The 27,373-nt window shown below is 43.2% G+C and overlaps 1 protein-coding gene across 2 annotated transcripts in view; it reads right to left on the reverse strand.

Moving 5' to 3' along the window:
• Positions 1-27,373, reverse strand: part of LOC124555349 (alkaline phosphatase-like) — a 220,917-nt gene that overhangs the window by 81,624 nt on the left and 111,920 nt on the right. For both annotated transcript variants that reach the window (XM_047129229.1, XM_047129230.1), the window contains exon 2: positions 13,551-13,753. In XM_047129229.1, coding sequence (XP_046985185.1) covers positions 13,551-13,753 — 203 coding nt within the window. The remainder of the gene's footprint in view (positions 1-13,550; positions 13,754-27,373) is intronic.

Genomic DNA, 27,373 nt, shown 5'->3' on the forward strand with positions numbered 1-27,373 from the left:
AAGGAAAGCCTGCTGCAGTGAACCTGGAGGAAGAAGAGCAGCAAGAGGACGACCTAGGTTGAGATGGAGCGACGAGGTTGGAGAGGACGCTGCCAGAGCCGGCTGCCGTAACTGGAGGTCCACGGCGAAGTCCAGAGAGGAATGGCAGAACATTATTGAGGAGGCCAAGTCCCACCCCGGGATGTAGTGCCAATGGAAGAAGAAGAAGAAGAAGAAGAAGAAGAAGAAGCGGTGATTGGTTGTGGTGCAGGGCCTAGTAGTTGAACTGAACGTGAATAAATCTAACTGTTGCACATAAACACAACCAGAAATAATCTTTATTATCACGAGAAACGTCAACTGCCGTACAGCTACCTACGATTGAGTTAAAGCAGAAGCATATGTCGGGTTCAGCTTCATTTGCATGAATTTTAAAGGAATGTAATCCACCCACAAAGGAATGTAATCCACCCACTAAGAACTGACAGGTCGACTTACGTGCAGCAGGCACTCACAGAGATACCTTAAAGGAGATTGTGATGCATACAGAGGCATGATGACAATCATTTTTTTCTGTAATTTTTGTCTTGATCAGTATGTTAGAGCGGAATAGGAAGGAAAACCAATTGACACTATCGTAGTGAACCATCCGTCACGCATTCCACAGCGGCTTGCAGGATATTTGTTTAAATGTTGATACAAAACGATGCATTTGTCCTGGTGAAGGACAGATGGCAGTAGCTACAGAGGAGAAAACAATTGCCTGACGACTCCTAGGAATGGTACTGTATCTCCCTGATTACTATGATACCGAAACTTAAACGAATGGAGAATCATCTATTGTAATTCGAGCACCAGTTCATGAGTGACATTCGTAGACGATCATTCTTTCAGAATAAGGGAAAAATATCTCTTTACATGAGTTTCGTCCTCTCAAAGTTTGCGCCCAAAGCGAGTGTATAGCTTTATACAGTTCAGAGTAGTATGTTGGGAGGCAGGAACGCTAACAATACAATATATCGTACTGGTGTGTGCAGGGAAATGTCTCGGTTCGTCCGACATAGTGGAGGGTGAGAGGAAGATGCTTGGAGACTGTTACAGACTGCGGTGGGAGAGGGGGGAGAGGAATGTAATGTATCTATGGGCAAATGCATTTTCTCACGCTGTGGACTTCAGCGATCCGTATGTGATGTCCCAGTCAGTAAAAATGTCTACTGTACTGATTTTGCTACAGAAAAAAGTATGTTGATAACACTATTACGAGGGAGAGCCGAGACGTTTTTGAGCAGATAGAGTATGTAGAATACAGACTCCACATCGCCAATTGGCACTCATTTCGTTTTTTAAGACTGAAATCAGAAAGACAGGTATTGAGAATTTATATCGGTGACTCAAGTTTTAATGGAAGAATTGTTAAAGGAGAGAGTATGTGGAAAAACTGTATCATTCACGAAGGAGCAACTTGCAAAACACGTTTTTAACTGATCGCAGCATCCCACAAATGTATCAGGAAATGATAATGAGAAAGACATTCTTTCAACACGTCATTCAAAAATGGAGCAGGGAAGGATAGTAAAATGGTTCAAATGGCTCTGAGCACTATGGGACTTAACAGCTGTGGTCATCAGTCCCCTAGAACTTAGAACTACTTAAACCTAACTAACCTAAGGACATCACACACATCCATGCCCGAGGCAGGATTCGAACCTGCGACCGTAGCAGTCGCGCGGTTCCGGACTGCGCGCCTAGAACCGCGAGACCACCGCGGCCGGCGGAAGGATAGTAGTAGCAGAAGTTACGTTCTGGGTGCGGTATGTACAATGCATTGGCAATTGCGTTATATGTCATGTTAAATACGACGTGACTCCCACCAAGCAGTTTACAGTGGCGTGTGCAATATATCAGGACTGTAACAGCAGTAGGGTGGAGCCATTTGTAAAGGTTTTAGCGGTTTATTTTTTCCTCGCTGTGGTATCAGTCTAAAATACCCAGCGACATGTTGTGGGTTGAGAAGACTTTGCCCCTAATGAAATGGTGGTGGTATTGTTCATAATAGAAATCACAGGGCAGTATCATGAACCACACAATAATATTTTTATTGTAGAGTCATGAGAAAACATCCTAGGAATTAGATATATGAATCTTCTAACATTTCTTGGGTGTCTGACGTGTAAACCAGGCAAATATCATACACTGCACAGCGGTTCGAGGAATGTGTGTGTAGGTACAGGCTCTTATGTATGTACGAGGGTAGCAATACCAATAGCCATTCACAGGAAGACCTGCATAGGATGGCTGATTGGTGTAGGGACTAGTTCTTCTTCTGTTGTGAGGAATATATTACTTCCTACCACATATGTCTCGTGACATGACTGAAGCTTGGAACTGGAGCAAATACAAAGGCTTTCTTCCACGATGCAATAACATTTTCCAACGTTCGGGGGAGAGTTAATAAAAGTTATGTTTAAAGAGCAAGGGAAAGCCCAGCAAACGTCCTTGTCAGAGACCCATGACCTTGGTGGTAGGTTCAAAATGGCTCTGAGCACTATGGGACTCAACTGCTGAGGTCATTAGTCCCCTAGAACTTAGAACTAGTTAAACCTAACTAACCTAAGGACATCACACACATCCATGCCCGAGGCAGGATTCGAACCTGCGACCGTAACGTTGGTGGTGGGTGGCGCAGTCCCTATGTCTTTAATGAACAGTAGTTTTGTGTTCTTAAATTTTCCCTGCAAAGTGTGTGCGATTAGCTCTACATAGGTTGGAATAGTATTTCAGCATACAATTTTTTGTTTTGATATAAATTAAAAGTGACAGTACCGCCACTTTGTACCCACTGGTATGCACTGTATAGCGGTTTCCAGGGTATTTGTTTTGATGTTGATGTAGGGTGATGCATTTGTCTATAAGAACGTAGTAGCGAATTGCAAGAAGACCTGTGAGTGGTGGTGGCAGAGCGGTTCTAGGTGCTTCACTCTGGAACCGCGCGACCGCTACGGTCGCAGGTTCGAATCCTGCATCGGGCATGGATGTGTGTGATGTTCTTAGGTTAGTTAGGTTTAAGTAGTTCTAAGTTCTAGGGGACTGATGACCTCAGATGTTAAGTCCCATAGTGCTCCGAGCCATTTGAACCATTTTGAACCTGTGAGTGGCTCGTGCAAGGACTGGTAGTTGACATTAAAGTACTGTGGTACCTTCACCTGAGCCCACTTTCGCCAACTCGCAACGCCAGCGGCTGAGAAGGAGGAAGGAGATGGACACCCTAAGGTGAGCATCCTAGAAGAAGACACTGCCGCCATTCTGCAAGCACACAGCGGGAAGTCGGAAAGTCGCCCCCGCCTCACCCAAGAAAGGACACGTTGCAAAGGGCCTGCCCGAGAAGGGTGCTGAGAACTGATGGACACTTGCAGTCATTACGATGGTACGTCAAGAATGCACGTGCGAAAGCATGTGAGTCCATCTGGCCTGGCCACAGTCATTTTACCTGCCTTACAGAGCAGGAATGTGTCGACAAGTCCAACATCCCACGGGTACAGGGAGGAGCGTACACAAAGCGCGGAGAATCGACACAGGGAGACGTGTGAAAGAAGTCAGCGTTCTTAAGAAGATGTTTTTCTCGACAGTAAGAACGTTCCTTACAAATCACGGACGCCAGCAGACTCTGAGATGAAGACCAAACATGAGTCTGTCCAAGCCTCACGCAGAGAGAGAGAATGGTTACAAAAAAGTGCTGTGTAGCTGCTCTCACAACAGCCCTGGAATTAAAAAAAACCATCGTAAGGAAATGAAATCGTGAGAAAGATGCCAATTCACACCAGCCCACGTCAGATAGGAAATTTCCACCCTGCACGAGGAGGCGTGGCCTTGAAACGGCGATCTGTCATTGGACTGTATTGGAAATTTTGTCCGCCAGTGAGAACGCCAAAAGGAAGAATTGAGCTGATAAATGGAGGAGAAGGAAAGGGGCTCGGCGAGACGGTGTGGAAGCGTCCATTCACCGCTAAGATCCTCGTTCCGACACCGTGATATCGCAGCCTCAGCCAAGCAACCAACAAGGGGCAGACAACGCGGAGATGATAAGGGCAGCTGAGTCGCGCCGCACAGCTCCGAACAGCGCCTGCCACCGACAGCAATACACGACGAACGATACCGAATAATGGTAAGAGGACTCCCCCCACCCCCCTCCTTCCCATTGATAATGAGTTGTGTCCACGCCTTATCAAATCGGCCATGAGATTTGTAATTTTGTTTTGGTTTGTGTCAACAGCGCCGATATAAATACATTTCTTTCATGTTTTAATCATCTGAGGAATCCTTTTACCTTCATATATCAGCCCCTTAGTTTCGACCCTTTGTGGTTGATTTTATTTAATTATTGACAGCAATTAATTGTTGGCTACTAGTGTGGGGCAATCCCATTAATCATCCACTCGTCATTTCGTGTCTGACAGCAGAGAAGAATTTTCAATTCACTACAATACATAAATGCAAATATTGCACCTAAATAAGACCACATATCCTCTACACAGCCCCCAGAAACATTGTCTTCTGTAAAAAAGTGTAGAAACTGGTACACTACTGGCCATTAAAATTTCTACAGCAAGAAGAAATGCAGATGATAAACGGGTATTCATTGGACAAATATATTATACTAGAACTGACATGTGATTACATTTTCACGCAATTTGGGTGCATAGATCCTGAGAAATCAATACACACAACAACCACCTCTGGCCGTAATAACGGCCTTGATACGACTGGGCATTGAGTCAAACAGAGCTTGGATGGCGTGTACAGGTACAGCTGCCCATGCAGCTTCAACATGATACCACAGTTCATCAAGAGTAGTGACTGGCGTATTGTGACGATCCAGTTGCTCGGCCACCATTGACCAGACGTTTTCAATTGGTGAGAGATCTGGAGAATGTGCTGGCCAGGGCAGCAGTCTACCATTTTCTGTATCCACAAAGGCCCGTACAGGACCTGCAACATGCGGTCGTGCATTATCCTGCTGAAATGTAGGGTTTCGCAAGGATAGAATGAGGGGTAGAGCCACGGGTCGTAACACATCTGAGATGTAACGTCCACTGTTCGAAGTGCCGTCTGATGTGTTGGTAAATGTGCCAACACCTTGTAGATAGAGGAGGCCGAAATGGAAGCTATCTAACGCAGACGGGCGTGAATTCTGGAACAGGATAAATAGTGAATTCTAATAAGAAAAGTATGGAGCTCCTCAAGTACTTAACTTTATTCCATGTTGTGGTACATCGCTGTTGATAATACAAATAAGACTCTCTTCAGATATGGTTAATGGCGCCTTGCTAGGTCGTAGCCATGGACTTAGCTGAAGGCTATTCTAACAGTCTCTCGGCAAATGAGAGAAAGGCTTCGTCAGTGTAGTCGCTAGCAAAGTCGTCGTACAACTGGGGCGAGAGCTATCCCGTATCTCGAGACCTGCCTTGTGGTGGCGCTCGGTCTGCGATCACACAGTGGCGACACGCGGGTCCGACATGTACTAAATGGACCGCGGCCGATTTAAGCTACCACCTAGCAAGTGTGGTGTCTGGCGGTGACACCACACCGTCAATGCGAACAAGAGGTGACCGAGAAGTGTAACCAATGGCACCCCATACCATCACGCCGGGTGATACGCCAGTACGGCGATGACGAGTACACGCTTCCAATGTGCGGTCACCACGATGTCGCCAAACACGGATGCGACCATCATGATGCTGTAAACAGAACCTGGATTCATCCGAAAAAATGACGTTTTGCCATTCGTGCACCCAGGTTCGTCGTTGAATACACCATCGCAGGCGCTCCTGTCTGCGATGCAGCCATGGTCTCCGAGCTGATAGTCCATGCTGCTGCAAACGTCGTCGAATTGTTCGTGCAGATGGTTGTTGTCTTACAAACGTCCCCATCTGTTGACTCACGGATCGAGACGTGGCTGCACGATCCGTTACAGCCATGCGGATAAGATGCCTGTCATCTCGACTGATAGGCTACAATCTGACCTTTATCAAAGTCGGAAACGTGATGGTTCGCATTTCTCCTCTTTACACGAGGCATCACAACAACGTTTCACCAGGCAACGCCGGCCAACTGCTGTTTGTGTATGAGAAATCGGTTGGAAACTTTCCTCATCTCAGCACGTAGTAGGTGTCGCCACCGGCGCCAACCTTGTGTGAATGCTCTGAAAAGCTAATCATTTGCATATCACAGCATCTTCTTCCTGTCGGTTAAATTTCGCGTCTGTAGCACGTCATCTTCGTGGTGTAGCAATTTTAATAGCCAGTAGTGTAGTTGACCCTGAACATAATGTAACTTCTTGCGTATAAATAGAGGGAAAGATACATTACTATTCGATTACGATACTGATGCAGCATCAAACATCAAATCTTATTTGTTCATTGGTCTGGGGACACTATTAATCCACCTCTCCATCTACTCTCACCTTCATAAATGAATCATTAAAAACTACAGCCTTCGAGAGGAGGAGTGAACAAGCGTGGTGTACGGAAATTACAAATATTCTGCTTGTGTGGGTTTGCTGTATCTTGGAAGTGTTGTAGAAATAAAACCATCTTCGCTGCACCCTTCCACGTGCTGTAATCACATTATTTCTTCTCCGTTACTGTCTAATTATAAGACGAAACACGTTAAGCAATGTCGAAATGTTACTGTTGATTTGTAGAGGGTAATACGCCACAGTACTTCAAAAACGACGAAGCACTTACAGCGCGTAGCAGACTACACGACTTGCCTAGCTCGATTTCTCTTTCTAAATACGGCATGTGAGTTGAACAGTAGACAGATCTCGTATTAATGTCTGCTAGTAAGTGTCCGGATACTTTTGATCAGATTGCACATCAATAAAATGGGAGAAAATTCTTGAATCAGTCTTGTTAAACACTCTCTCTGAGTGTTACGCCCGTGGTCATTCAGCAAGAGCTGGCATGTCCTCGATCGCGAAAGGTCTCAGTGGATTACACGATGACCCACTGTATACCTATAGTAGCCCTGAGTCTGGGAAGAGGTTGGAGGGTATTGCTTATGTTATTTACGGTGGGGCTGCCGCTGGCTGCCATTTGCTGAGACGAAGTCTTACTCAGAAGCGAGGAGGCAACCGTTGAGGTATCAACACAGAAGTACTCTGGAGCAAGTGAAGGGGTGAAGATAACGAGCGACTCCCGCTAAAACAGGGAGTACTGCAGTGCGATAGGAACACACCGTACAGACTACAGAAGGTATATTTTTTATGAACAATGCATTGATCTCCTATTGTTAGTAGTAGTGGCGCAGAAAGGGATTATTACTTTGGGTAACGAGCGTGGTGTCAGTGCCAGCGGAAGCAAGTGATGATAGGCAATGAGGTACTCTTCGGCGCCCTAGGAATGTGGGGGGGGGGGGGGAGGGGGTGGAGCAGTACACATTGTGGTGTTTGTTTAAATAAAGATGTAATTATTTGTATACTATGCCGACCATCACAGCAGTCTGCGCCCCTGAAATGTGTAGCTGTGGTAGGAACGCTCAGCGGCAGCAGAGGCTGTGACGAGCTGGAAGTGAGGGCTATCTGCTAGGCACAGGTGATGAGTCTTGCAGTCACACAGACGAAGACTTCTCCAGCGAAGTGCGAGCATCACAAGTGCGAGGTATTCACGATGTATGAACTTTTCTCTGTACAAGTGTTGCCGCCATTATTTTTACAATTCCAGTGTAATCGTATTGTGTTAAGAGACCTGACAGTGACGTCACACACTAATAGTGCTAGGGGATAAGTTCGTTTAAGTGAAACGGTAGGCCTTGTGCATATTTGTTGTTAAATAAAAATCGTATAATGCTGAAGAATCGTGTAATTTGTCAAATTACTGCATAGTGGTGATTGCTTGTCCCATATTTTTGTGTGTGTTTTCTTGGAAAAAGTGTGTTTACGGCACACTGGAAAAAAGGATAAAATAGCAGAAAAACCGTAAATAGCTGTAGTGTGGTTACAAAGGGGATGTAGCAGGTGACTACACTGAAGTGGCAAAAGTCATGGGTTACCTGCTAATATCGTGTCGGACCTCCTTTTACCCAGCGTAGTTCAGCAACTTGATATGGCACTCAACAAGGCGTTGGTAGTCCCCTGCAGAAATATTGAGCCACGCTGCCCCTATAGCCGTCCACAGTTGCGAAAGAGTTGCCGGTGCAGAATTTTGTGCACGACTGACCTCTCGATTATGTTCCATAAATGTTCAATGGGATTCATGCTGGACAATCTGGGTAACCAAACCATTAGCTCGAATTGTCTACAACGTGTTTCAAGCCGATTGCGAACAACTGTTACACAGTAACAGAGAGTATTGTCATCCATAAAAATTTCATCGTTGTTTGGGAACATGACGTACGTGAATGTCTGGAAATGGTCTAAAAGCACCCAAACATCCAGACGACCCAGTCCATTCCATGTAACCACTTCATTAGAGAGCCACCACCAGCTTCCATACTGCCTTATTGACAACTTGGGTTCATGGCTTCGTGGGGTCTGCACCACACACAAACCCTACCATCAGCTCCTACCAACTGAAATCGGGGCTCATCTGACCTGGTCACGGTTTTCTAATCGTCTAGGGTCCAGCCAATATGGTCATAAGCCCAGGAGAGAAGCTGTAGGTGATGTCGTGCTGTTAGCAAAGGAACTCGTGTGGGTCATCTGCTGCCATAGCTATGTAACGCCTAATTTCGCCACACTGTCCTAGCGGATACTAGGGTTATTAGGAAAGTAAGGAACGATCGGCCGCGAAATGGAAAATACAGTGAAAATCTGATGAAGCTTTGCACAGATGGTTTGGGCACTGTGTCTAGTACACCTGTCGATCGCATCATGTTGCTCTTTTCAGTTTTGAGCTCACAGTGAGAACGTAAAGATGGCTAGAAATTAGCGTCTCCCGCCAAGTATGAGGGCCTGGCGAAAGATTTCGCCTGAAGCTATGCAAGTCACATAACATAACTGTCATACGTTTCGTTCTACACGATAATTCTCGGCCGCACTCTGCAGGGGCAATGAAGATGCTCCAGTAGCGTTTTCGATTGGAAGCGTCTGATTACTCACAATACAGCCTGTAATTGGCTACCCCTGAGGTTCATCTCTGCTCAAATGAACCGCTGGTTATGAAGACAATATTTTGACACAGACAACGAGCTGCATTCCAGAGTAGAAAATTGTCGAAAAGCACTGGCGGCTGTCTTCTATAACGATGGAATTGAAAAGTTGGTACAACGCTATGACAGATGTCTAAGTCTGAGAGGCGATTGTGTAGAGAAGTAGGTGGAAGGTGTAGCTAACCGTTGCAAATAAAACAGTTTTGATTTTCACTGTGGTTTCCAATTCGCGACCTATCGTTCCTTACTTTCCGAATAGCCCTCGTACATCCGTCATATTCCACATTGATTTCTGTGGTTATTTCACGCACTATTGCTTGTATTTTAGCATTGACAACGCATAAGTGACTGATAACCACGTGGTCTAGTCCCTTTAATCCACAAACCAACCAACCTCTACGCAAAACGCCGCTGATCGCGGTGGTTAAATGAAGGCCGCCGGTCACTGCGTAGTTCGTGGTGAGAGGTAATGCCTGAAATTTGGTATTCTCGGCACACTCTTGACACTGTGGATTTCGGAATATTAAATTACCTAACGATTTCAGAAACGGAATGTCCTATGCGTCTAGTTCCAACTACTATTCCGCATTCAAGGTCTGTTAATTGCCGTCGTGCGGCCATAATCACGTCGGAATCTCTTCCACAGGAATCACCTGCGTACAAAAGACAGGTCCGCCAAAGCACTGCACTTTTATACCTTGTTTACGCGATACTACCATTATTTGTATATGTGCATATCGTTACACCATGACTTTCGTCACCTCAGTGTATTTGTTGCTAAATAATGCATTCTTAGCCTTCACAGTCCAATAAACACGTGTGTATTCTTGAAAAATCGGTAAAATTATCGTAAAGGCCATATTTAGATGTGTCTTCTTGAAAAATTGGTAAAATAATTCCGAAATAGTAAGGAGCGTCTTATGTTGCAGAAATTAGCATTGGGCACGATACTCTGCCAGAAAAATCTCAGGGGTGCCACACTCTGTTGGGAATACACCAAGAAAAAAAAAGGCGCACCACGATAGAGTTATGCAAATTGATCACAAATTGGTATTCATATACGTATCGGCGGAAAATGCAAAACTGTAAGCTTTGGCGGCTGATGAATGAATGTGTGATGCTGCAATCACAGTTTCACCACGCAGCTGGGAAGAACAGTAAACATGGGACTTGTCCATACCAGGGCATAAAATCTTCACGAATTTCAGCCCGTACACTCAGCTGGACAGTAACTGAGCCTTACAGACAGGGGCGTGAACAATATACACAGATGTCATTATCTGAGAGAGGACGAGTAGTTTGGCTCAAAGAAGCCAGCTGGAGTAATCGTTGAATCATCCGACATTTGAATAGGAGCGATGCCACTATTTGATGACGTTGGCAATAATGGATGAACTATGGCTGAACACAGTGTCAAGAAGGAACCTGTCGATGTAGAGAGACAACAAACAGGAGGACCAAGCAATCATCATAGAGGCACTCAGAGCCACAGATTCATCATTATCATCAGTCCGACGTGCAAATGGTGCTTCAGTGACCACAAGGACCATTAATCGGCGACTGAGCTCACAGCGAGCCTTGCACCAACTACCATTGACCTCTGTGCACCAACAAGACCGTTTGCAGTGGTGCTGGGGCACATTCGGCCTGGGATCTCATTGACTGAAGTAGAATTGTCTTCATTGTTGATTCACATTTCGAAATCAGCCCCGATGACCAGGGAAGATGTGTCTGGAGACACCCCAGACAACAGTGGGATAACAGTGCGACTGTCGCCCGCCATACAGCCCTACAGCGAGGACTGATAGTCTTGGGTGCCACTTCATTTCATAGCAGGACCCCTTTGGTTGTAATTCACGGTCCACGGCACACTTACAACACAACTGTACATCGACGATATTCTCCGCCCCGTTCGGTTGCCCTCCATGGCAAGCCATTCCAGACTTACATTTCAGCAAGATAATGCCCATTCACACATAGCACGCGTTTCTACTGGTTGTCTTCGTGCATGCCAAACCCTGCGTTGACCAGCAAGGTCACAGGATATCTCCACAATTGAGAAAGTTTAGGGCATTGTGGGCAGTGTTCTCCAGCCAGCTCTAGATTTTGATGATCTAGTGCGTCAATTGGACAGCATTTAGCACGATAACCTCCAGAAGGACATCCAACAACTCTGTCAATCAGTGCCAAGTCGAATAACTGCTTGCATAGGGGCCAAAGGTGAACCAACATGTTATTGACTTGCTCAATTTTTGAAGCTCTTTCTTTTTATTAAGTCAACCAGTTTTTCTGAAGTTGTAGTCATTTGTTTGTCCGTACATGTAAGTCACATCTACTGATTTACATCCCACTCGAATAATCCATTCCTGGTGTGTCCTTTTTTTTGTCTTAGTGTGTATGCGAATATCACCTGATTTTACTGTTGCTGCTGTTCCCTGACCAAAGTACAAACTACGAATATCCCCTCTCAAGATTTAAGATACCCTAAGGTGACCAATGATGGGAGGAGGACAATAGGAGCACACTATACCACTGGGACAGTGAGGACGCCATGTTTGGGTCATAAATCACCGTCTTTATGATGACATAACTGACACCTGGGTAAATGTGAGTGGAAGTGCACTACTCGGCCGCCATATTGGCTATAAATTATTGTAATTAAAACGATACTTTTAGTTCATTAATTGTAATTATAATTACAGTACAGCCCTTTAATTATGCCCTAAAGAAATAAGAGCCCAAGTGAACTATTTGTTTACATGTGCGTCATTAAATTAGGTTGTGGCATCTGGCCGGTTTGTTTATATAAGGAGAACAATAGGGTAGAATACCTATACCTCCACTACTCACGTATCTATATGACACTGTGCCGTCAGAATCTGTCTGGTGTAAACTGCATGCTACAAATATTCATGGCAGAGTATCTGTTTCAGTACCTGTACTTTCACCTCTAAAGGACTACATTAGTATCACTGGCATTCATGTTCTCCACAACAATGGAAGAATGTCATATGGACAGACACTATTGTTATTCTCTACAAATTCACCTTTCGATGTCACATATTTTTCCTCAACCATATAAGACTTGGTGGAGGTCTAGGTTGTAATTGTCTGCTTTTTGGCTGTTCAGGAAACATTCAACTTCGAAAATCAGCTCGTCATCATTCTGAAAGTGCCTGCTACAGAATGGTTTCTTCATCCAAGGAAAGAGGAAGAAGTCAATCAGTGCCATTTCGGGATAACATGAGGGTATAAGGGAAAATTTGATACAACAAAGAAGCAGCATGTTTGACTGTGCCCTGTGCATAATGAACTGGGGGCTGTCGGCTTCCCACGAAATACTGGTTGAGTCTTTGCTCTTTTTGGTGGTCTTTCAGCATCGTGTCCTCCAATTCTGTTGCGATTCCCAGTTTTTCACAGAGAGATAGTACGTCACATTTTTCTTAATGATACTGCACTGTTGCTGTACACTCCCATTACATCATCAGAGATTGTTGCACTTTTGTTCCTCTCGACATACATAAAGTGAACTGCTGCACGAAATGTACTGGCTGTGCCATTTTGTCTCTCGAGCGGCGTGCTACAGTACTGTAGGCGAAGGGATTTCAATGTGTACCACGACTGCAGACATGTACCTGCAAATAACGGTTACGCTTGTATTCTGGGAGACCATCTCCACCCAATGCTGGAGGATATACTCCCTGCTGAACGACCTGAATACGAAGACAATAATGCCCCCATTCATATTTCTGAAATTTTGTTCGACACTCGTTTAATGAAGATGAAATGAAATGAGAGTATGGCATCGTTGGTCGGGATCAGCCGCCAAGTGCAAGTCTTTTTTCAGTCGACGCCACATTGGGCGACTTGTGCGCCCGTGATTAGGATGAAATGGTGATGAGGACAACACAACACCCAGGTCCCCGAGCAGAGAAAATTTCCAACCCGGCCGGGAATCGAACCCAGGCCCGCTTGCATGGGATGCGGGCACGTTAACACCCTGCAAACTAGGCGGACGTTTAATGATGATGATAAGGAATTATAACACCTCGTTTGATATCCTCAGTCCAGTGATCGGACTATAACTGAACTTTTGTATGGTATTCCGGAGGGGTAATTGAGGAGTAGCTTTCCTGTAAAAGGACACTTTCTGAGTTAGTGACCTGGACGAAACTAAAACATATCACTCTGGCTATTGAGAACAACTTGCTTTTGTCAATCCAACGTCGGATGCATGCTAAAGGAGGCCAACAGACTACTAATAAACATTGTGTCTTTCTATTACTTACAGCAACTCCTGCATAATATACTACAATGAACTGAGATGACACCCGAAATATATTACCATCACCAGCAGAAACGAATAACACTATACTGTTCTTAAGCCGAAATTTATAGCAGTAATAAAGAAAACACTGACGTACCTTTAACAATCCCATGTGAGGGAAATTCTCAAACGAGAGCCTCGCGCTTTCGGACTGTTTATAAATTCTTGCTGCCGTCAAAGTGTTGGGACACATTCCATCGCCGACAAATAAAATCACATTTTTTGCCAAGTTTGTGTTCAGTTTCACGTTTAGTGCTATGTTCAGTTCTTCCCGGGCAACTTCATTCCAGTACGTCTGATCTGAAACAAATACAACTCTATGAAAAGAATTAACACATTTTTTTTCAATTACATTTTATGTTGCCGTTTAGAAACTCACTGTTGCATATGCCTGCAGCAACAATAAGTCCGGAAGAACAAACGATCCAGGAATTAAAACAAAATTAACAGCAACCGTATGAAAGGTGTTTCAGAAATACTTTTAGACGTTAGGGGGGATTCCTCAATCCAAAATAGAAAAACTATCAAAATAAACATATGTCCTAAAAGCATTCGTTCTTGAGTTATTAACGAAAATTTACTTTCGACTGGTTTCGATGCAAAACCCAACAACTCAAGTTTGTAAATAGTAAATACAATACTTGACAGTTTGAAACTCACTGTGATTACACCCCTCTTAATAGGCCATAATACTTTGTAATAATTTAACATTTAGGAAAGAAACATTTAAGAGATGCTGATTAAATGAATGTTCACATAGTTGGGGAAGGCTGCCTATATTGGACCGCTTTTATATGTTGTTACCCCAAGCCTTTATTACGTATTTAATTTATACGCTTTCATGATGTGATATTGAATTATGAGTAAATACATATTTTAAGGTGTATAAGTTAAAATTTAGAAGTATGTAAATGGTCCAAATTAGGAAACCAATTGCTTAATTTTGACCTTCAGTTGCTTAGTTGGACCAGATTGTAAGTAAAAGGTAAATAAGAACTATAATATCTTAAAGAAGATGTATTTCAACATATTTATTAGACATACGTGATATTTTGGTAGTAAGGCCTAACTAAACAAAACAAATCTTCTTGGAGAATTCATTGCCTTAAAGATATTAATACTGGTAAATTAGGGGAAAAGTGCTTCGTTCTCATAAAGCGCTTAAAATTTAAACAAAGAATGAAGTAGGAAATTTGTTACGTAGGAAAATATAAGAAAATTTGACACACTGAAATACAGGGTGACAATTATTGAACTATATGAAATAAAATCTTTATAACTTCTGAACAGTTTGTGTTAGGACGTTCAACCCAAATGGTTCTGAGCACTATGGGACTTAACATCTGTGGTCATCAGTCCCCTAGAACTTAGAACTACTTAAACCTAACCAACCTAAAGACATCACACACATCCATGCCCGAGGAAGGATTCGAACCTGCGACCGTAGCAGTCGCGCGGTTCCGGACTGAGCGCCTAGAACCGTAGGACGTTCAAACTGCGCGGTTGGCAGTGGGGATTGATGGGAATTAGTATGTGAAAATGGTTTGGTTGAGAGATGAAGCCCACTTTCATTTCGATGTGTTCGTCAATAAGCAAAATTGGCACATTTGGGGGACTGAGAACCTGCATTTCGCGATCGAAAAGTCTCTTCATCCTCAACGGGTGACTGTGTGGTGTGCAATGTCCAGCACGGAATAGTCAGTGCTATATTCCTTGATGGCACGGTGACGCAAAAAAAATGGTTCAAATGGCTCTGAGCACTATGGGACTTACCTTCTGAGGTCATTAGTCCCCTAGAACTTAGAACTACTTAAACCTAACTAGCCTAAGGACATCACACACATTCATGCCCGAGGCAGGATTCGAACCTGCGACCGTAGCGGTCGCGCGGTTCCAGACTGTAGCGCCTAGTCGATGACGCAGGAGAGTGTTTGATGTCCTGGAGGAGCAGTTTGGAGACCGCACTCTGGCTCTGGGGTAGCCAGAGGCCACTGGCAGGGGCCTCGATTGGCCGCCATATTCTCCGGATCTGAACACGTGCGACTTCTTTTTGTGGGCTATATTAACGACTAGGTGTACAGCAATAACCCAAAACCATTGCTGAAAACAGCCAATCAGGAGGTCATCGACAGCATCTATGTTCCGACACTTAAGTGGATCGCCCGCATCTCGTGGTCGTGCGGTAGCGTTCTCGCTTCCCACGCCCGGGTTCCCGGGTTCGATTCCCGGCGGGGTCAGGGATTTTCTCTGCCTCGTGATGGTTGGGTGTTGTGTGATGTCCTTAGGTTAGTTAGGTTTAAGTAGTTCTAAGTTCTAGGGGACTCATGACCATAGATGTTAAGTCCCATAGTGCTCAGAGCCATTTGAACCATTTTTGAACTTAAGTGGATCACGCAGAATTTTGCTATTCGTCTGCGCCACATCATCGCCAATGATGGGGGGCATTTCGAACTTGTCATAACCTAAATCCGAATATCTGTAGTGACGTTTAAAATGTTGAATAATGGGTGTGCACGTCGCAGTTTGTACCTAATTTACATTTTTTCATATAGTTCTATAATTGTCATCCTGTATGTTAATCATGTCTATGGAATGAGATTAGAAATGGAACGTAGTGGTGAAGTCTAATTGCAGTCTGAACAGAAGCATTTCCTTATGTTGAGCTTCACGTTATGTATGACCCCATAATTTACAGTCCATACACTGTATCACGCCGCCTTCTTTCTTCTTCTTAGATAAAATTCACAACTAGCTTCAACAGCCAACAGTGTCTTTTATTTTCTGTTCTTTCGGAAATAATGTCCTCTTAGTGGATTTTTACTTTTTTACTTGACCATTCGAGTGCTGTAGTTGTTGCTTATAAGGACCGCCAGTGATTACAGTGGCATTCTGTGGTTTTCCTCTACCTCGAGTAGTAGGATTATTGTATGAATTCGGAAGAGGTGACACCTTGTCCACATCTACATCTACGTGATTACTCTGCTATTCACAATAAAGTGCCTGGCAGAGGATTCAGTGAACCAACTTCAAGCTGTCTCTCTACTGTTCCACTCTCGAACGGCGCGCGGGATGAACGAGCACTTAAATTTTTCTGTGAGAGCCCTAATTTCTCTTATTTTGTCGTGATGATCATTTCTCCCTATGTAGGTGGGTGCCAACAGAATGTTTTCGCAATCGGAGGAGAAAACTGGTGATTGAAATTTCATGAGAAGATCCCATCGCAATGAAAAACGCCTTTGTTTAGTGCTTGCCACTCCTATTCACGTATCATATATGTGGCACTATCTCCCCTACTTCACCATAATACAAAACGAGCTGCCCTTCTTTGTACTTTTTCGATGTCACCCGTCAGTCCCACCTGATGCGGATCCCACACCGCACAGCAATATTCCAGAATAGGGCGGACAAGCGTGGTGTAAGCAGTCTCCTTAGTAGACCTGTTGCACCTTGTAAGTGCTCTATCGATGAATCGCAGTCTTTGGTTTGCTCTACCCACAACTTTATCTATGTGATCGTTCCAATTTAGGGTATTTGTAATTGTAATCCCTAAGTATTTAGTTGAATTTACAGACTTCAGATTTGTGTGACTTATCGTGTAATCGAAATTTAGCGGATTTCTTTTAGTGCTCATGTGAATAACTTCACAAATTTCTTGATGCAGGGTCAATTGCCACTTTTCGCACCATACAGATATCTTACCTAAATTGTTTTGCAATTCGTTTTGGTCATCTGATGACTTTACAATCCACAATCTTCTTGAAATTCTTTGTAGGTGTCGGGCAGTCGTTGTGCCCGAGCGGTTCTAGGCGCCTCAGTCCGGAATCGCGCTGCTGCTACGGTCGCAGGTTCGAATCCTGCCTCGGGCATGGGTATGTGTGATGTCCTTCGCTTAATTAGGTTTAAGTAGTTCTAAGTCTAGGGGACTGATGACCTTAGATCTTAAGTCCCATAGTGCTCAGATCCATTTGAACCATTTGTCGGGCAGTCGTCATCACTTTAAACGTCCCTACCACTGTTTGTAGAAGTGGGATTCTCAAAGAAATTATCATCAACGTCCAAACAATCTAAGTGAAAAATGATGATCTGAAATAATTCATATTCACAGGCTAAATTCCAGCTGAGTGGAAGGCACTCTGCTGTTCCAACTGTTGCTGCTCAGCAGTAGGCCAGTTATCTGAAATTACATTATACTTTTTCCTACATTTTCACCCAACCATTTGTCCTGGGCATGAATAAAACAGGTTTTAAGAGGTGCAAAGAAACGAAACATCAAACGATTACAGTCTGCGGGTAATGTTAGCACCAGCTGGTGGTGTGACCAGGTAATTGTGACATGATTATAGCCTACCACTATCACGAGCTTACTGAACAGCTTCTAGACTCTTACTGTGTGTGACCATTAAATAGCAGGAGCACAAGCGAGTCCTTACCTCAGCTCAGATGATTTTTGAAGTGTGTGAACAACAGCACAAACAACTTCATGTAGTAAGTTTTGCCTGCGGTGGAGGACGCACCTTAGCGATCGCAGGAGTATTTTTTCTCTTGGCGATGACGTGAATCAAGAAGAAATACCGGTTATTCTACATTTATCAGATATGTGTAAGACTTTTGTTCGCATGGCTGTACTCCGCCGCCTAAATGGTTTGTATATCCGTTGTAAAGAGGCGTTCGTCTGCTCGGATGGGTGGCGGAGGGCCTGCAGTACGTGAGACAGCCCTTCCTCCCTGGGGAACACCACACACTGCCGTACTATTGTGAGGTTCTGCGTGGACTGTGGGGCGTGACAGTTTATCAACAGATGGAATGCGAATGCTGCGTATCTCTTGGGTCGCATGCATGTTTTTTTTTTTTTTTTTAAATATTGTGCTTTTGAGGGTTAATTGTCTTCTTACTCTTTTTTATTCCACCTGGGAGCGCTGGCTGACCAAGACTTATGTCGCCCACGCAGTTTCTCTAATGTTAAAACTACGATGATTGGAGGAGCTTGTTTCTTATGGGTGGAAAGAGGGGGGTGCAATGGGAGTGCTTGGCGCTTATCTGCAAAGCCACTCACATGTTTCCACCAGGGTGTCAGGTATGGCCTTCATTACCGTGGGCGGACTATCTGTCCCTGACAGCATGCTTTCGTAGCAGTATCTTCTCTGGCAGCACACAGGACAGCCGTACCTGGCATAAAGATGATCACATATGCATGGTACGTTTAAAGAAAATGTGTTTCCTTACCACTGTCTGCTCGGGTTCGTTCGGTCGTGCCAGACGTGGCGGCGGCAGCACTGGAAACATGAGTTGCCTGAGCTACAGGCGTCGCGTTAGACCACCATTTATCCGGCGAATGCAGGGGCAAATCCCTCGTAATCTAGGTGTGCGTGCCGGCCACGGTGACCGAGCGGTTCTAGGCGCTTCAGTCCGGAACTGCGCAACTGCTACGGTCGCAGGTTCGAATCCTGCCTCGGGCATGGTTCAAATGGCTCTGAGCACTATGGGACTCAACTGCTGAGGTCATTAGTCCCCTAGAACTTAGAACTAGTTAAACCTAACTAACCTAAGGACATCACAAACATCCATGCCCGAGGCAGGATTCGAACCTGCGACCGTAGCGGTCTTGCGGTTCCAGACTGCAGCGCCTTTAACCGCACGGCCACTTCGGCCGGCTGCCTCGGGCATGGATATGTGTGATGTTCTTAGGTTAGTTAGATTTAAGTAGTTCTAAGTTCTAGGGGACTGATGAACTCAGATGTTAAGTCCCATAGTGCTCAGAGCCATTTGAACCAAGGTATGCGTTTGTAGTAGTGTAGTATTTGTTATGGATGCTGTATTTACGGGCGGCTTGGAAATTGATTAACCTCAAAATTTTTACTGTGACATCATAAATTTAGTTTATATTTACCGAGATTTTGCCGTGACGTCTTAATTTGAACCAATAGGGGAACGAGCTCGTTTCACACGTACACTATCGCGTCAATCTCTCTCTCTCTCTCTCTCTCTCTCTCTCTCTCTCTCTCTCACACACACACACACACACACACACAGTGACGTAGGGATGGTGCGGCAATATCCATTGCACTGCGGTATTGTTTTATCTTTAAGGCCTGTGGAACATTATATTTATCGTTAAATGATGTGTTTTGGTAATTTGTTTGGATCGCAACTTGTGGCATCTGTTCAGCCTTTAACGTCTCTGCAACAGCGTACTTGTTGTTTGCAATAAGAGCATAAATGTCCTTGTACATTCACACATAGTTCGTGGAAAATATTAAAAATATCGTAATATGGTTAAATTGTGGAAAACATGGGAAATATGGAAAATGTAAAAAACGTGGGAAAATGCATAAAAAAGGTAAAATTGTTGAAAACATAGAAAAATGTGAAAAATGCGAAAAATGACTGCCTGGAAGTGGTCGTTGGTCTCCGCTGGTGAATCGAATGACGAAATTCGCGTAATTGTAATAATGTTAAATTTAACTTTTTATCAACAAATATCTGAACACTGGTCCTCTCCCTGGATTTCGAATGACGATCATTGGCGTGATTATAATAATAATAAAATTAATTTATAACGAATACCCACACCCTGATTCTCTCCCTAGAGCTCGAATGGCGAAACTTACGTAATTGCAATAAATTTCACGTCTTATTAGTTACAACGAATACCAACACCCTGGCCTCAAACAAACGTGATGGTCCTCTCTCTATGATGCTGAGAGCTCAAACGGAGCATTCCATGCAGCTGCTCTAGTAATAAAAAGGGGAATGTGGGAGGGAAGCTTTAATCTCATTGGTCCAGAGAGAGAGGGGGGGGGGGGGGCGGCGTAAGGGAGAGGTGATCTTGAATATAAGAAGCGCAACTGTGTAACCTGACACCGGAAGTGACGTCATAACGGTCATGTTTAGCCTGATACAACCCTCAGCAGTGGATTAAACCGTTTATAACCAGTGACAAAGAGTGCTGATGATCCAGTTGATGAGGTATTTTTATTCTTACCCAGGTAATGTAGTTAAATATTGCGTTTCTTCCAGCTACTGACTGCAGCTGCACCACACTTACAGGTACCAAAGTATTAATAGTGGCCTGCAAGTAGTCGATTATATCGGAATTGGCACATCTGCGAGAACTGTTGCACAGAGTGCTGATCATCCAGAAGCTGATATATTTTATGCTTATCCATGCTGTATCTAAATACGACGGGAAATATAAAAATTAAAGACAAATTTTTAGGAAAAAGGAAGAAATATGTACAGCTGTCCCCATTGGGATGCCAGGTGTTGTGAACTATTCAGATGTGTGCCTACAGCCAAGCAAGATTAGCTCTAAGGGCCCACTCCCACGATTCAGTACCGTGCCATACGGTCCACTCATCAACTCTAGCTTTGTGGGGATCAACTTCCTACTCGCTGCCATCATATTCTGCAGCGTTGGTTAAGGCAGCGAATTATTTTTGCTGTCTGCCGAGCCCTAGTAAACATAAAATTAGGAAAATAAAATATATTCCAGAGCACGAGGAACTGAAACAAAATCCCAATTTTGAAAATCGCAGAGTCACAGTATTATGGTTTATAGGAGTAGTCTGTGCAATTTCCTTACTTCTTCCTATGTAGTAAACGTAGGCTTTTTCCAAACTTGAAAAATAGACGTAGAATCTTATCACGATCTGTTCAAAACAATTTTTTTTTTCATTGAATGATCTCGTTGGAGATTTACCAGACACAAACGTATCTTAAAGTTTATATAAATATCAAAAGTACACTATTATTCAGTTTCTCAGTATCCACACAACATTCTCATTCCACTTTCCGTGCTCTCGTAATATCTATACCCATTACCATTTTCAATATGATAAACAATAAATACAAAGTAATATACTTTACATTCACCGTTCGAGACCATGAACACAAAATTTGAAACATTCTCTTTAAACTGTGTTTTTGATAGTGCTCATCAGAGATATCATTAATTAAACATTTCACTCACATTTTTCGTCGTCTTGGTTATCGTCCTATAGAAATAAATGATTATTTAACAGTTTAGCATTAAATAAACACAAATATAAGAAAGATGCCTTTATTAGCGACTCATTATCGCTCGAGATATTCAGTTACACTACACATGGGATATTTTTTCTCCTTTTACTCTGTAACATCACCTGGTCATCCACAACAACACTTAACAAGCACCTAGGCCTCGACGGTATTCTTTTTATCACTGAGACATTATCTTTATTTCAACCATGTCTCACTCGTTTACCGAAACTGCCGATCCGTGGCGCTATAATACCATTATGCTTCATCGTTGGCAGCGACATTACACAGTTTCCAACCGTCTTTCTTCCTTACTGACTGGGGCTTTGGCTTTGGTTTTCAACTTAAGACTTATTGTTATCATGTCGTCAGATTTCCCGTCATTCCAGGCACCATACATTTTATTATAGTTACATGTAACGAAGAAACATATTTAGACACCACTTACAAACAAGTTTTTACATATCCCACACTGTTTTTATAGTACTAATTATTTTCTTTCTCTGCCCAAATGGCAAACATATGTTTTTCAATTTCTCAAATAATTAATTAATGAATCTCCTCCATTTAGATATTAAATCATATTCTTCAGTTAGACTATTTCCTAATAAAGCAGAAGCCATTACAAAACAAGCTCTCATACTTAGAATATATGTTTACAAACATCTCTTAACAATATTACTATTTACAATTTTTGTTTACACACATCTCATCCAGTGACACGTCCCTGGCTACGTCGCCTCACCATTTCTTTGCGTGTCGACCTTGCCATCTGGGCGCCACCTTCCGAGAGCCCATTAGCACTTGACTTTCGACCTGTCCGTTCACCTGAAATGCTAAGCCGGACATCGCCTTCAATTCGCTTCCTTGTCTACACGGCCATTCAACTCAGGTGGCTTTGTGTATGTTGGCAAACATTTGACAAAACACATTATGCATGATTTTTAACACTAGTTGCCTCTTGCCAATAACATCTCCCAATTCTTCGATACACATTTAACTCTAAAAAGCTTCCAAAATAGAAGTTTTATTGCCCAAATCTGAGCAATAAGTATTATATTTTGGAAGCTTTTTTACACTGATACAGAGATTCCACACCTTCTGACATTGTCAGGTAATTACACATGTAACTATTTAATACTCGGTTTTTTAATCATCTTCCATCTATTCACAAAAAATCTGTTTCTTCGGGTACCTGGTATTCATGCTATTCATAGATAAACTGTTCTCTATATACACTACTGGCCATTAAAATTGCTACACCACGAAAATGACGTGCTACAGACGCGAAATTTAACCGACAGGAAGAAGCTTTTCAGAGCATTCACACAAGGTTGGAGCCGGTGGTGACACATACAACGTGCTGACAAGAGGAAAGTTTCCAACCGATTTCTCATACACAAACAGCAATTGACTGGCGTTGCCTGGTGAAACGTTGTTCTGATGCCTCGTGTAAGGAGGAGAAATGCGTACCAAGTTTCCGACTTTCGTAAAGGCCGGATTGTAGCCTATCGCGATTGCGATTTATCGTATCGCGACATTGCTGCTCGCGTTGGTCGCGATCCGATGACTGTTAGCAGAATATGGAATCGGTGGGTTCAGGAGGGTAATACGGAACGCCGTGCTTGATTCCGACGCCCTCGTATCACTAGCAGTCGAGATGACAGGCATCTTATCCGCATGGCTGTAACGGATCGTGCAGCCACGTCTCGATCCCTGAGTCAACAGATGGGGACGTTTGCAAGACAACAACCATCTGCACGAACAGTTCGATGACGTTTGCAGCAGCATGGACTATTAGCTCGTAGACCATGGCTGCGGTTACCCTTCACGCTGCATCACAGACAGGAGCGCCTGCGATGGTGTACTCAACGACGAACCTGGGTGCACGAATGGCAAAACGTCATTTTTTCGGATGAATCCAGGTTCTGTTTACAGCATCATGATGGTCGCATCCGTGTTTGGCGACATCGCGGTGAACGCACATTGGAAGCGTGTATTCATCATTGCCATACTTGCGTATCACCTGGCGTGATTGTATGGGGTGCCATTTGTTAAATGTCTCGGTCACCTCTTGTTCGTATTGACGGCACTTGGAACAGTGGACGTTACATTACAGATGTGTTACGACCCGTGGCTCTACCCTTCATTCGATCCTGCGAAACCCTACATTTCAGCAGGATAATGCACGACCGCATGTTGTAGGTCCTGTACGGGCCTTTCTGGATACAGAAAATGTTCGACTGCTGCCCTGGCCAGCACATTCTCCAGATCTCTCACCATTTGAAAACGTATGTTCAATGGTGGCCGAGCAACTGGCTCGTCACTATACGCCAGTCACTACTCTTGATGAACTGTGGTATCGTGTTGAAGCTGCATGGGCAGCTGTACCTGTACACGCCATCCAAGCTCTGTTTGACTCAATGCCCAGGCATATCAATTACGGCCAGAATTGGTTGTTCTGGATACTGATTTCTCAGGATCTATGCACCCAAATTGCGTGAAAATGTAATCACATGGCAGGTATAGTATAATATATTTGTCCAATGAATACCGGTTTATCATCTGCATTTCTTCTTGGTGTAGCAATTTTAATGGCCAGTAGTGTAAATTACTGTTATCTCGTCAATAACATTGTATCCCTTCCCTTCAATTTTCATTGCGTTTGTATTGCTTGAAAATGCTTTCTAGTATTTCAAAATGAAATTATTTTGTACTTCTTATACAACTTTGCTACTCATTTTAATTTTTGTGCTTTAACAGTCTGATAGTTCTGTAAAAACTTTGCTTGGATCAATACTACCTTTCTGTGCGGAAATGCCATTTTCATTGGTTTTGCATTGATAACATTCACTGAACATCGTCATTTAGTATCGATTTAGCGCTTTTTTTTTTTTGCAAAGACTGCTATTTTTGCAAACTTTATCTTATTCTCTATACCATTTACCTTAAAGGTCATACTATCCTTCTCAAAAATCACGAGGTCAGGATGGTGTATCCACAGATCAATTCCTATAATAAACCTAATACACTGATCTGGTACCATCAAGTCAATAAGTTTCACTAATTTTTCTTTTTTTTGTCATTTCTACTAATATATATTTCTTTGTTGTAACGGCATCCACGGCGTAGTGGACAACGGCTCTCAGGCTGATGCCGTGTTCCTTGATTTCAGTAAGGCATCCCACATTGCCTTTTAATGAAAGAAATACGGGCTTACGGAATACCGGAGCAGACTTGCGATTGGATTCAAGACTTTCTTGCAGATATAACTCAACATGTCGCTCTTAACGGAAAAAAATCTACAGATGTAAATGTAATATCCGGAGTACCACAGTGTGCTACGACCGTTGCTGTTTACAATACATATAAATGATCTAGTAGAAAGCGTCGGATGCTCTTTAAGGCTATTCGCAGATGATGCAGTTGTCTATACCAAAGTAGCAACGCCAGAAGGTAGTAAGAATTTGCAGAACGACTTGCAGAGAATTAATGAATGGTGCAGGCTCTGGAAGTTACCCTGTACGTCAATAATTTAACCTATTGCGCATACATAGGAAAAAATCCACTACTGTACAGCTACACTACTGATGAGAAACAGCCGGAGACAGTGTCTGCCCCAAAATATCTAGGCGTAACTATCCAGAGCGACCTTAAGTAGAATGCCCACATAAAACAGATAGCGGGAAAAGCAGACACCAGACTCATTCATCCGAAGAATCTTAAGGGAACGTAAGTCATCCACGAAAGAAGTGGTTTATAAGGCGCTTGTTCGCCCGATTCTTGAGTATTGTTCATCTCTCTGGGATCCCTATCAGGTAGGACTCCTAGAGGAGATAGAGAAGATCCAACGAATAGCGGAGCGTTTCGTCACGGAATCGTTTAGTTGGCGAGAGAGCGTTACGGAGATGCTAAACAAACTCAACTGGCAGTCGTTACAAGAGAGGTGTTGCGCATCACGGAGAGATTTACTACTGAAATTTCGGGACAGCACTTTTCAGGAGGAGTCGGAAAACATATTACTTCCCCCCACACACATCTCGAGTATTGACCACGAGGAGGAAATTCGAGAAATTAGAGCCAATACAGAGGCTTACCGACAATCATTCTTCCCACGCACTATTTGCGAATGGAACAGGGTTGGAGGGATCAGATAGTTGTACCAAAAGTACCCTCCGCCACACAACATTAGGTGGCTTGCGGAGTATGATGTAGATGTAGATGCTGAAGATGTTGACCTCAAATCTCGGCGCTGGTAGAACTTGTATGCTCTCTTCACTTATCATTTGTCTCTCGATCCCTTATACAATCGCACCTAACATGCTACTGATTCCAGTGATCACTAGTGTTTCAATACCACCAACTCCAGCCCTCACACTAAAATGATAATGCTCTTTATGCTCATTTGTTTCCTTTACGTATGCGTTTTCTGTCATGACCATAACGTTACTTATTACAAAGAAAACGTGAAAACCCCTCAAGGTTGTTTTTGTTAAACTCGTTATATTGTCTCTTATCATGCAAATGTAAATTCTCGTCAGTGTCTGCTTTGTCACAATCATTACTTTGTTTACCGCCACAAAAGCGTGAACCTCTGCATTTCCCAACTATTCCTTTTCTGAGCTAACCACTACAATACCTTTCATTCTCTTTTCTGCGAACGTTGCTTACGTTACTATGGTTTCCTTCGCATCTTTCTTTGACTTTCATCTTACGCCCTTCCAGCCGTCATCATCCACTGCTTTTACCAGCAAAGCAACCACCTGACGCGAAGGCTTCGAAACATTTCAATTTATCTACTGGTTCCAGATATGATGCACTCTTTTTCCAGCAACGATTTTGCGGAAAGTATCTATTTTCCAATAGTGGCCTTCATTGTCAACATTTCCACTATTATTATTATTTACGTTAGCACTATTTCTCGATTTTGGTTTTAATTTGATCTTTGCCTTTTCAGCAGAAAGTTCAGTGCCTAAGTTAATAAAATCACTGATCTTGTCCTGAATAACAGATAATTTCGTAACCACCTCCTTTGCATTACTTTCAACAAATTCTTTAACGGATAATGTGGTTTGAATCTGGTCATCTGTGATTAAGTTATTATTTACATTGAATTTTCTATCAAAATCTACATTAAGTCTGTTTGGACTGAATCTGTTCATCCGAGACTAACTTAATGTTTACATCAGAGACTGTCCTGTTACATTCTTCAGTATCATCGCTGAAAGTAGCTTGAAAAACATTAATAGCATTTTCGTTGTCATTGATCTTTTCACTAGGCTCCAACTGAGGGACTTCACTAATATTCACTCTACTTGTCTACCTCATTATAGCATTACCAATAAATTTCATAGCCTCTTTGTGACCATTGCAGATGGTTTTCATTAGTTCCCCAAACTTTTCGTCAGTATCCCGACAAAATTCTTCTACGTTATTGTTAGTAAAAGATTCTAAGATGTTGTTAGTTGCACCTATTCTGATGTTAAGATTCTAGATGATTTCCCTAGTAGATGCATTTATATTGTTGTTGATTTTTTTATAATTTATTCATCATAGCTAGTATAATTTCCTGCATCTCTGGTGTCACTTTCTGATCTTCCATTCTCCCCAAATTACTCATCTCGTCTGTCATTATTCCAACTGAACGGCTAGTATAATTTCCTGCATCTCTGGTGTCACTTTCTGATCTTCCATTCTCCCCAAATTACTCATCTCGTCTGTCATTATTCCAACTGAACTCAAAAGGCATTTATACCATCATATGTCATTCCTAATAGGCTCTACTGCAGTTAACCTAAACCTCGACTTAACTTACGTAACTCTCTGCACTCTCCTGGTGATGCAGCTGTTTGCAGAATGTGCCGACGCCGCGCCAGCGCATCGAACTCCGCACCTCTGTATGCG

Source organism: Schistocerca americana, chromosome X (assembly GCF_021461395.2).
Source record: "Schistocerca americana isolate TAMUIC-IGC-003095 chromosome X, iqSchAmer2.1, whole genome shotgun sequence".
Lineage (NCBI taxonomy): Eukaryota > Metazoa > Arthropoda > Insecta > Orthoptera > Acrididae > Schistocerca > Schistocerca americana.